Source organism: Nansenia antarctica (assembly GCF_963989245.1).
Source record: "Nansenia antarctica genome assembly, chromosome: 6".
Classification (NCBI taxonomy): Eukaryota; Metazoa; Chordata; class Actinopteri; order Argentiniformes; family Microstomatidae; genus Nansenia; species Nansenia antarctica.
Genome location: NC_137676.1, coordinates 23,437,501 through 23,447,500, shown reverse-complemented (window position 1 = coordinate 23,447,500; position 10,000 = coordinate 23,437,501). Strand labels below are relative to the sequence as shown.

The window sequence follows — 10,000 nt, the reverse complement described above, 5'->3', positions numbered from 1 at the left end:
TTGAGGTTTAACTCTCTGTCTGAGGTTTAAGTCTGTCTCAGGAGATTGAGCTCTTTCTGAGGAGGTTTAACTCTGTCTGGGGAGGTTTAGCTCTGTCTGAGGAGGTTTAACTCTGTCTGAGGAGGTTTAACTCTCTGTCTGAGGAGGTTTAACTCTGTCTGAGGAGGTTTAGCTCTGTCCGAGGAGGTTTGACTCTGTCTGAGGAGGTTTAACTCTGTCTGAGGAGGTTTAGCTCTGTCTGTGGAGGTTTAACCCTGTCTGAGGAGGTTTAACTCTGTCTGTGGAGGTTTAACTCTGTCTGAGGTTTAACTCTGTCTGAGGAGGTTTAACTCTGTCTGAGAAGGTTTAACTCTGTCTGAGGAGGTTTAGCTCTGTCTGAGGTTTAACTCTGTCTGAGGAGGTTTAACTCTGTCTGAGGAGGTTTAGCTCTGTCTGAGGAGGTTTAACTCTGTCTGAGGAGGTTTAACTCTGTATGAGGAGGTTTAGCTCTGTCTGAGGAGGTTTAACTCTCTGTCTGAGGAGGTTTAACTCTGTATGAGGAGGTTTAGCTCTGTATGTGGAGGTTTAACTCTGTCTGAGGTTTAACTCTGTCTGAGGAGGTTTAGCTCTGTCTGAGGAGGTTTAACTCTGTCTGTGGAGGTTTAACTCTGTCTGAGGTTTAACTCTGTCTGAGGAGGTTTAACTCTGTCTGAGGAGGTTTAGCTCTGTCTGAGGAGGTTTAACTCTGTCTGAGGAGGTTTAGCTCTGTCTGAGGAGGTTTAACTCTGTCTGAGGAGGTTTAACTCTGTATGAGGAGGTTTAGCTCTGTCTGAGGAGGTTTAACTCTGTCTGAGGAGGTTTGACTCTGTCTGAGGAGGTTTAACTCTGTCTGAGGAGGTTTGACTCTGTATGAGGAGGTTTAGCTCTGTCTGAGGAGGTTTAACTCTGTCTGAGGAGGTTTAGCTCTGTCTGAGGTTTAACTCTGTCTGTGGAGGTTTAGCTCTGTCTGAGGAGATTTAACTCTGTCTGAGGAGGTTTAACTCTCTGTCTGAGGAGGTTTAACTCTGTCTGAGGAGGTTTAACTCTGTCTGAGGAGGTTTAGCTCTGTCTGAGGTTTAACTCTGTCTGTGGAGGTTTAGCTCTGTCTGAGGAGATTTAACTCTGTCTGAGGAGGTTTAACTCTCTGTCTGAGGAGGTTTAACTCTGTCTGAGGAGGTTTAACTCTGTCTGAGGTTTAACTCTGTCTGAGGAGGTTTAGCTCTGTCTGAGGAGGTTTAACTCTGTCTGAGGAGGTTTAACTCTCTGTCTGAGGAGGTTTAGCCCTGTCTGAGGAGGTTTAGCTCTGTCTGAGGAGGTTTAACTCTCTGTCTGAGGAGGTTTAGCTCTGTCTGAGGAGGTTTAACTCTCTGTCTGAGGAGGTTTAGCCCTGTCTGAGGAGGTTTAGCTCTGTCTGAGGAGGTTTAACTCTCTGTCTGAGGAGGTTTAACTCTGTCTGAGGAGGTTTAACTCTGTCTGAGGAGGTTTTACTCTGTCTGAGGAGGTTTAGCTCTGTCTGAGGTTTAACTCTGTCTGAGGAGGTTTAACTCTGTCTGAGGAGGTTTAACTCTGTCTGTGGAGGTTTACCTCTGTCTGAGGAGGTTTAACTCTGTCTGAGGAGGTTTAACTCTCTGTCTGAGGAGGTTTAACTCTCTGTCTGAGGAGGTTTAACTCTGTCTGTGGAGGTTTACCTCTGTCTGAGGAGGTTTAACTCTGTTTGAGGAGGTTTAACTCTCTGTCTGAGGAGGTTTAGCTCTGTCTGAGGTTTAACTCTGTCTGAGGAGGTTTAACTCTGTCTGAGGAGGTTTAACTCTGTCTGTGGAGGTTTACCTCTGTCTGAGGAGGTTTAACTCTGTCTGAGGAGGTTTAACTCTCTGTCTGAGGAGGTTTAACTCTCTGTCTGAGGAGGTTTAACTCTGTCTGTGGAGGTTTACCTCTGTCTGAGGAGGTTTAACTCTGTTTGAGGAGGTTTAACTCTCTGTCTGAGGAGGTTTAGCTCTGTCTGAGGTTTAACTCTGTCTGAGGAGGTTTAACTCTGTCTGTCTGAGGTTTAACTCTGTCTGTGGAGGTTTAACTCTGTATGAGGAGGTTTAACTCTCTGTCGGAGGAGGTTTAGCTCTGTCTGAGGAGGTTTAGCTCTGTCTGAGGAGGTTTAACTCTCTGTGTGGGGAGGTTTAACTCTCTGTTTGAGGAGGTTTAACTCTCTGTCTGAGGAGGTTTAACTCTCTGTTTGAGGAGGTTTAACTCTCTGTCTGAGGAGGTTTAGCTCTGTCTGAGGAGGTTTAACTCTGTCTGAGGAGGTTTAGCTCTGTCTGAGGTTTAACTCTGTCTGTGGAGGTTTAACTCTGTCTGAGGAGGTTTAACTCTGTCTGAGGAGGTTTAGCTCTGTCTGAGGAGGTTTAACTCTGTCTGAGGAGGTTTTACTCTGTCTGAAGAGGTTTAACTCTGTCTCAGGGAGGTTTAGCTCTGTCTGAGGTTTAACTCTGTCTGAGGAGATTTAACTCTGTCTGAGGAGATTTAACTCTGTCTGAGGAGTTTTAACTCTCTGTCTGAGGAGGTTTAACTCTGTCTGAGGAGGTTTATCTCTGTCTGAGGAGGTTTAACTCTGTCTGAGGAGGTTTAACTCTCTGTCTGAGAAGGTTTAACTCTGTATGAGGAGGTTTAACTCTCTGTCGGAGGAGGTTTAACTCTCTGTCTGAGAAGGTTTAACTCTGTCTGAGGAGGTTTAACTCTGTATGAGGAGGTTTAACTCTCTGTCGGAGGAGGTTTAACTCTCTGTCTGAGGAGGTTTAACTCTGTCTGAGGAGGTTTAACTCTGTCTGAGGAGGTTTAGCTCTGTCTGAGGAGGTTTAACTCTCTGTGTGGGGAGGTTTAACTCTCTGTTTGAGGAGGTTTAACTTTCTGTCTGAGGAGGTTTAACTCTCTGTTTGAGGAGGTTTAACTCTCTGTCTGAGGAGGTTTAACTCTGTCTGAGGAGGTTTAGCTCTGTCTGAGGAGATTTAACTCTGTCTGAGGAGGTTTAACTCTCTGTCTGAGGAGGTTTAGCTCTGTCTGAGGAGGTTTAACTCTCTGTCGGAGGTTAATCTCTGTCTGAGGAGGTTTAACTCTCTGTTTGAGGAGGTTTAACTCTCTGTCTGAGGAGGTTTAACTCTGTCTGAGGAGGTTTAACTCTGTCTGAGGAGGTTTAGCTCTGTCTGAGGAGGTTTAACTCTGTCTGAGGAGGTTTAACTCTCTGTCGGAGGAGGTTTAGCTCTGTCTGAGGAGTTTTAACTCTCTGTCTGAGGAGGTTTAACTCTGTCTGAGGAGGTTTAGCTCTGTCTGAGGAGGTTTAACTCTGTCTGAGGAGGTTTAACTCTGTCTGAGGAGGTTTAACTCTCTGTCTGAGAAGGTTTAACTCTGTCTGAGGAGGTTTAACTCTCTGTCTGAGAAGGTTTAACTCTCTGTCGGAGGAGGTTTAACTCTCTGTCTGAGGAGGTTTAACTCTCTGTCGGAGGAGGTTTAACTCTCTGTCTGAGGAGGTTTAACTCTGTCTGAGGAGGTTTAACTCTGTCTGAGGAGGTTTAACTCTCTGTCGGAGGAGGTTTAGCTCTGTCTGAGGAGGTTTAACTCTGTCTGAGGAGGTTTAACTCTGTCTGAGGAGGTTTAACTCTGTCTGAGGAGGTTTAACTCTCTGTCGGAGGTTAATCTCTGTCTGAGGAGGTTTAACTCTCTGTGTGGGGAGGTTTAACTCTCTGTCTGAGGAGGTTTAACTCTCTGTTTGAGGAGGTTTAACTCTCTGTCTGACGAGGTTTAACTCTGTCTGAGGAGGTTTAACTCTGTCTGAGGAGGTTTAACTCTCTGTCGGAGGAGGTTTAGCTCTGTCTGAGGAGGTTTAACTCTGTCTGAGGAGGTTTAACTCTGTCTGAAGAGGTTTAACTCTGTCTGAGGAGGTTTAGCTCTGTCTGAGGTTTAACTCTGTCTGAGGAGATTTAACTCTGTCTGAGGAGTTTTAACTCTCTGTCTGAGGAGGTTTAACTCTGTCTGAGGAGGTTTAGCTCTGTCTGAGGAGGTTTAACTCTGTCTGAGGAGGTTTTACTCTGTCTGAGGAGGTTTAACTCTCTGTCTGAGAAGGTTTAACTCTGTCTGAGGAGGTTTAACTCTGTATGAGGAGGTTTAACTCTCTGTCGGAGGAGGTTTAACTCTCTGTCTGAGAAGGTTTAACTCTGTCTGAGGAGGTTTAACTCTGTATGAGGAGGTTTAACTCTCTGTCGGAGGAGGTTTAACTCTCTGTCTGAGGAGGTTTAACTCTGTCTGAGGAGGTTTAACTCTGTCTGAGGAGGTTTAGCTCTGTCTGAGGAGGTTTAACTCTCTGTGTGGGGAGGTTTAACTCTCTGTTTGAGGAGGTTTAACTTTCTGTCTGAGGAGGTTTAACTCTCTGTTTGAGGAGGTTTAACTCTCTGTCTGAGGAGGTTTAACTCTGTCTGAGGAGGTTTAGCTCTGTCTGAGGAGATTTAACTCTGTCTGAGGAGGTTTAACTCTCTGTCTGAGGAGGTTTAGCTCTGTCTGAGGAGGTTTAACTCTCTGTCGGAGGTTAATCTCTGTCTGAGGAGGTTTAACTCTCTGTTTGAGGAGGTTTAACTCTCTGTCTGAGGAGGTTTAACTCTGTCTGAGGAGGTTTAACTCTGTCTGAGGAGGTTTAGCTCTGTCTGAGGAGGTTTAACTCTGTCTGAGGAGGTTTAACTCTCTGTCGGAGGAGGTTTAGCTCTGTCTGAGGAGGTTTAACTATCTGTCTGAGGAGGTTTAGCTCTGTCTGAGGAGGTTTAGCTCTGTCTGAGGTTTAACTCTGTCTGAGGAGGTTCAGCTCTGTCTGAGGAGGTTTAGCTCTGTCTGAGAAGGTTTAACTCTGTCTGAGGAGGTTTTACTCTGTCTGAGGAGGTTTAGCTCTGTCTGGGGAGGTTTAGCTCTGTATGAGGTTTAACTCTGTCTGAGGAGGTTTAGCTCTGTTGGAGGAGGTTTAACTCTGTATGAGGAGGTTTAACTCTCTGTCTGAGGAGGTTTAACTCAGTCTGAGGAGGTTTAGCTCTGTCTGAGGAGGTTTAGCTCTGTTGGAGGAGGTTTAACTCTGTATGAGGAGGTTTAACTCTCTGTCTGAGGAGGTTTAGCTCTGTCTGAGGAGGTTTAACTCTGTCTGAGGAGGTTTAGCTCTGTCTGAGGTTTAACTCTGTCTGAGGAGGTTTAACTCTGTCTGAGAAGGTTTAGCTCTGTCTGAGGAGGTTTAGCTCTGTTTGAGGAGGTTTAACTCTGTCTGAGGAGGTTTAACTCTGTCTGATGAGGTTTAACTCTGTCTGAGGTTCAACTCTGTCTGAGGAGGTTTAACTCTGTCTGAGGAGGTTTAGCTCTGTCTGAGGTTCAACTCTGTTTGAGGAGGTTTAACTCTGTCTGAGGAGGTTTAGCTCTGTTTGAGGAGGTTTAACTCTGTATGAGGAGGTTTAACTCTGTCTGAGGAGGTTTAACTCTGTCTGAGGAGGTTTAGCTATGTCTGAGGAGGTTTAACTCTGCCTGAGGAGGTTTAGCTCTGTCTGAGGTTAAACTCTGTCTGAGGAGGTTTAACTCTGTCTGAGGAGGTTTAACTCTCTGTCTGAGGAGGTTTAGCTCTGTCTGAGGAGGTTTAACTCTGTCTGAGGAGGTTTAGCTCTGTCTGAGGTTTAACTCTGTCTGAGGAGGTTTAGCTCTGTCTGAGGAGGTTTAACTCTCTGTCTGAGAAGGTTTAACTCTGTCTGAGGTTTAACTCTGTGTGGGGAGGTTTAACTCTGTCTGAGGAGGTTTAACTCTCTGTGTTGGGAGGTTTAACTCTCTGTTTGAGGAGGTTTAACTCTCTGTTTGAGGAGGTTTAGCTCTGTCTGAGGAGGTTTAGCTCTGTCTGAGGAGGTTTAACTCTGTCTGAGGAGGTTTAGCTCTGTCTGGGGTTTAACTCTGTCTGAGGATGTTTAGCTCTGTCTGAGGAGGTTTAACTCTGTCTGAGGAGGTTTAGCTCTGTCTGGGGTTTAACTCTGTCTGAGGAGGTTTAGCTCTGTCTGAGGAGGTCTAACTCTGTCTGAGGAGGTTTAGCTCTGTCTGGGGTTTAACTCTGTCTGAGGAGGTTTAGCTTTGTCTGAGGAGGTCTAACTCTGTCTGAGGAGGTTTAGCTCTGTCTGGGGTTTAACTCTGTCTGAGGAGGTTTAGCTCTGTCTGAGGAGGTCTAACTCTGTCTGAGGAAGTTTAACTCTGTCTGAGGAGGTTTAACTCTCTGTGCGGGGAGGTTTAACTCTCTGTGTGGGGAGGTTTAGCTCTGTCTGAGGAGGTTTAACTCTCTGTTTGAGGAGGTTTAACTCTGTCTGAGGAGGTTTAACTCTGTCTGAGGAGGTTTAGCTCTGTCTGAGGAGGTGTAACTCTGTCTGAGGTTTAACTCTGTCTGAGGAGGTTTAGCTCTGTCTGAGGAGGTGTAACTCTGTCTGAGGTTTAACTCTCTGTCTGAGGAGGTTTAACTGTCTGAGGAGGTTTAAGTCTGTCTGAGGTTTAACTCTATCTGAGGAGGTTTAGCTCAGTCTGAGGAGGTTTAACTCTGTCTGAGGAGGTTTAACTCTATCTGAGGAGGTTTAGCTCTGTTTGAGGAGGTTTAGCTCTCTCTGAGGAGAATTAACTCTGTCTGAGGAGGTTTAACTCTGTCTGAGGAGGTTTAACTCTGTCTGAGGAGAATTAACTCTGTCTGAGGAGGTTTAGCTCTGTCTGAGGAGGTTTAGCTCTCTCTGAGGGGAATTAACTCTGTCTGAGGAGGTTTTACTCTGTCTGAGGAGGTTTAGCTCTGTCTGAGGAGATTTAACTCTGTCTGAGGAGGTTTAACTCTCTGTCTGAGGAGGTTTAACTCTGTCTGATGAGGTTTAACTCTGTCTGAGGAGATTTAACTCTGTCTGAGGAGGTTTAACTCTCTGTCTGAGGAGGTTTAACTCTGTCTGAGGAGGTTTAACTCTCTGTCTGAGGAGATTTAACTCTGTCTGAGGAGGTTTAACTCTCTCTCTGAGGATGTTTAACTCTCTGCCTGAGGTTTAACTCTGTCTGAGGAGGTTTTACTCTCTGCCTGAGGAGGTTTAACTCTCTGTCTGAGGTTTAACTCTGTCTGAGGAGGTTTAACTCTCTGTTTGAGGAGGTTTAACTCTGTCTGAGGAGGTTTAACTCTCTGTTTGAGGAGGTTTAACTCTGTCTGAGGAGGTTTAACTCTCTGTTTGAGGAGGTTTAACTCTCTGTCTGAGGAGGTTTAACTCTCTGTTTGAGGAGGTTTAACTCTCTGTCTGAGGTTTAACTCTGTCTGAGGAGGTTTAACTCTCTGTTTGAGGAGGTTTAACTCTCTGTCTGAGGAGGTTTAACTCTCTGTCTGAGGAGGTTTAGCTCTGTCTGAGGAGGTTTAACTCTCTGTCTGAGGAGGTTTAGCTCTGTCTGAGGAGGTTTAGCTCTGTCTGAGGAGGTTTAGCTCTGTCTGAGGAGGTTTAACTCTGTCTGAGGAGGTTTAACTCTGTCTGAGGTTTAATTTCACATGTTGTCCTCTGATGTGTGTCTATGTCTCCTCCCCGTCCAGAGCGCTACCCTATAGAGTCTGCCATAGACGGAACCAACAGATGGTGGCAGAGTCCCAGCATTAAGAACGGCATGGACTACCATTACATCACTATCACCCTGGACTTACAGCAGGTAGGCCGCACACACACACACATACACACACACATGCACACACACACATGTGCGCACACACACACACTCACACAGGCGTGTGTACGCACGCACGCACGCACACAAACACGCACACACAGCCATATGTGACAGCTGCTCGTGAAATGTACAAGCAGAAGGCAAAGTCATTTTTCTGTTTTCACATGTGCTTAAACTACAGATTGTACTCTTTCAAATGATGTATCATACATTGAAATCGGAAACAAATTGAAGACGACATGAGTATTTGAATGTTGCTACCCCTGAAATCACAATCCAGAGAAAAAGCCTTGTAAAGATTTGCTTGTTTTTCACAACTTCACACAGCCAGTTAATGGGCGGTAACAATAGCTGGTTAACCCCATCCCCAACCACTCCCCCTCTAGATTAATTCAATATAACAAAAAATTAGAATGCAGCCTCACCAAATCTATTGTTTTGTACATGTGGTACACAGAGAAAACCAGCATCAGAAGACCTGAGAACTCTATTGGGCTGAGGTTTAACTCTGTCTGAGGAGGTTTAGCTCTGTCTGAGGAGGTTTAACTCTCTGTCTGAGGAGGTTTAACTCTCTGTCTGAGGAGGTTTAACTCTGTCTGAGGAGGTTTAACTCTCTCTGAGGAGGTTTAGCTCTGTCTGAGGAGGTTTAACTCTCTGTCTGAGGTTTAACTCTGTCTGAGGAGGTTTAACTCTCTGTCTGTATTTGAATGTTGCTACCCCTGAAATCACAATCCAGAGAAAAAGCCAAGATTTGCTTGTTTTTCACAACTGATTTTCTGATATGCTAGCAAAAGGTCTTTCAGATATTCTGGTGCTGTGCCAGTGAGAGCTTTATAAACAAGCAGAAGGATCTTGAAAGCCAGTTTAGAGTCTCTAAAATAGGAGTTATATGAGCTCTTCTGCTTGTTTTGGTTAAAACTCTCGCTGCTGCATTTTGGACTAATTGCAACTGGCAATAGCTTTCTTCGGAAGACCAGAAAGGAGACCGTTACAATAGTCCAAATGGGTAATAACAAAAGCATGCATTAACACTTCTGCATCAGCCTGCCAGAGAAAATGTCTAACTTTTGTAATATTCCGTAGATGATAAAAAGCATTTCTAGTGATAGATTTGATGTGAGGCTCACAGCCTAATTCAGAATCTATAATCACACCTAGATTCTTAGCTTCATGTTTGCAGTTTGAAAGCAAGGTTCCCATGGTATTCGACAATTTGTCTTTCTGTGGTTTTGGTCCAATCACAAGAATCTCAGTTTTGTCCTGATTTAGTAGAAACTGTTTGGACATCCAAAGTTCTCTGAGACAATTCTCCACCAAGCTGATTGCATGTGAATTATCAGGCAATACTGATATGTACAGCTGAGTATCACCAGCATAACTATGAACATTTACACCATGTTTTCTGTTGATTCCACCTAATGGGATCATGTACAGGGAGAAGAGCAAGCGACCAAGAATAGACCCCTGAGGGACCCCACATGTGATGTAAACATTATCAGAAACAGAGTCTCCCAGGACAACAGAGAAATGCCTACCAGCTTGATAAGATTTAAACCACTCTAATACAAGTCCTGAGAGACCGTCACAGTTTTCTAAACTATGTATTAGAATACTGTGATCTACTGTATCAAAAGCAGAACTCAAATCTAACAAGACAAGAACTGATACACCACCAGCATCTATGATAAGTCTGAGATCGTTTACAACATTTACTAATGCAGTCTCAGTACTGTGGTTAGAACAAAAGGATTTCACTTAGAAATGGAAGGTTAGATATTGGTCTGAAATTTCCGAGAACAGAATTATCTTGCTTTCCTTTCTTAAGTAGTGGTTTTATAATGGCATATTTTAGGGGAGTGGGAAAGATTGATTGAAAACCTTTATTGTCCCCAATGGGGAAATTTTGTTGTCAAACAGCTCAGTTAGGGCAGAAAACATTCAGTACAGAAAACAGAAAAACATTCAATAAAATACATAAAACAGTGCAGGCTCAATAAGTAAAAAGTTCCAAAAGTTCCATCTCCAGGTCTCCCCCACCCTGCAGGGCCTGGTTGTAGAGTCGGAGTGCAGCTGGAATAAAGGACTGTCCAAATCTTTTTGTACTTTGACGGGGGAGAACAAATCTGTGGCTGAACTTGCTCCTCATCCCTGCCAGCTCGCAGTACATCGGGTGGGAGGGATTGGCCAGCATGGCCGCCAGTTTTTTCCCCATCCTCTGTTCTGCCACCACCTCTAGGCTGTCCAGCCCGGTCCCCACCACAGAGCT

General features: G+C 44.8%; 1 protein-coding gene across 1 annotated transcript in view; it reads left to right on the top strand.

The window, feature by feature from the left end:
* lama2 (laminin, alpha 2) overlaps window positions 1-10,000 on the top strand; it is a gene marked incomplete at both ends in the record, with an annotated part of 430,348 nt that overhangs the window by 55,784 nt on the left and 364,564 nt on the right. The window contains one exon of the mRNA XM_080534306.1: window positions 7,604-7,716. Coding sequence (XP_080390432.1) covers window positions 7,604-7,716 — 113 coding nt within the window. The remainder of the gene's footprint in view (window positions 1-7,603; window positions 7,717-10,000) is intronic.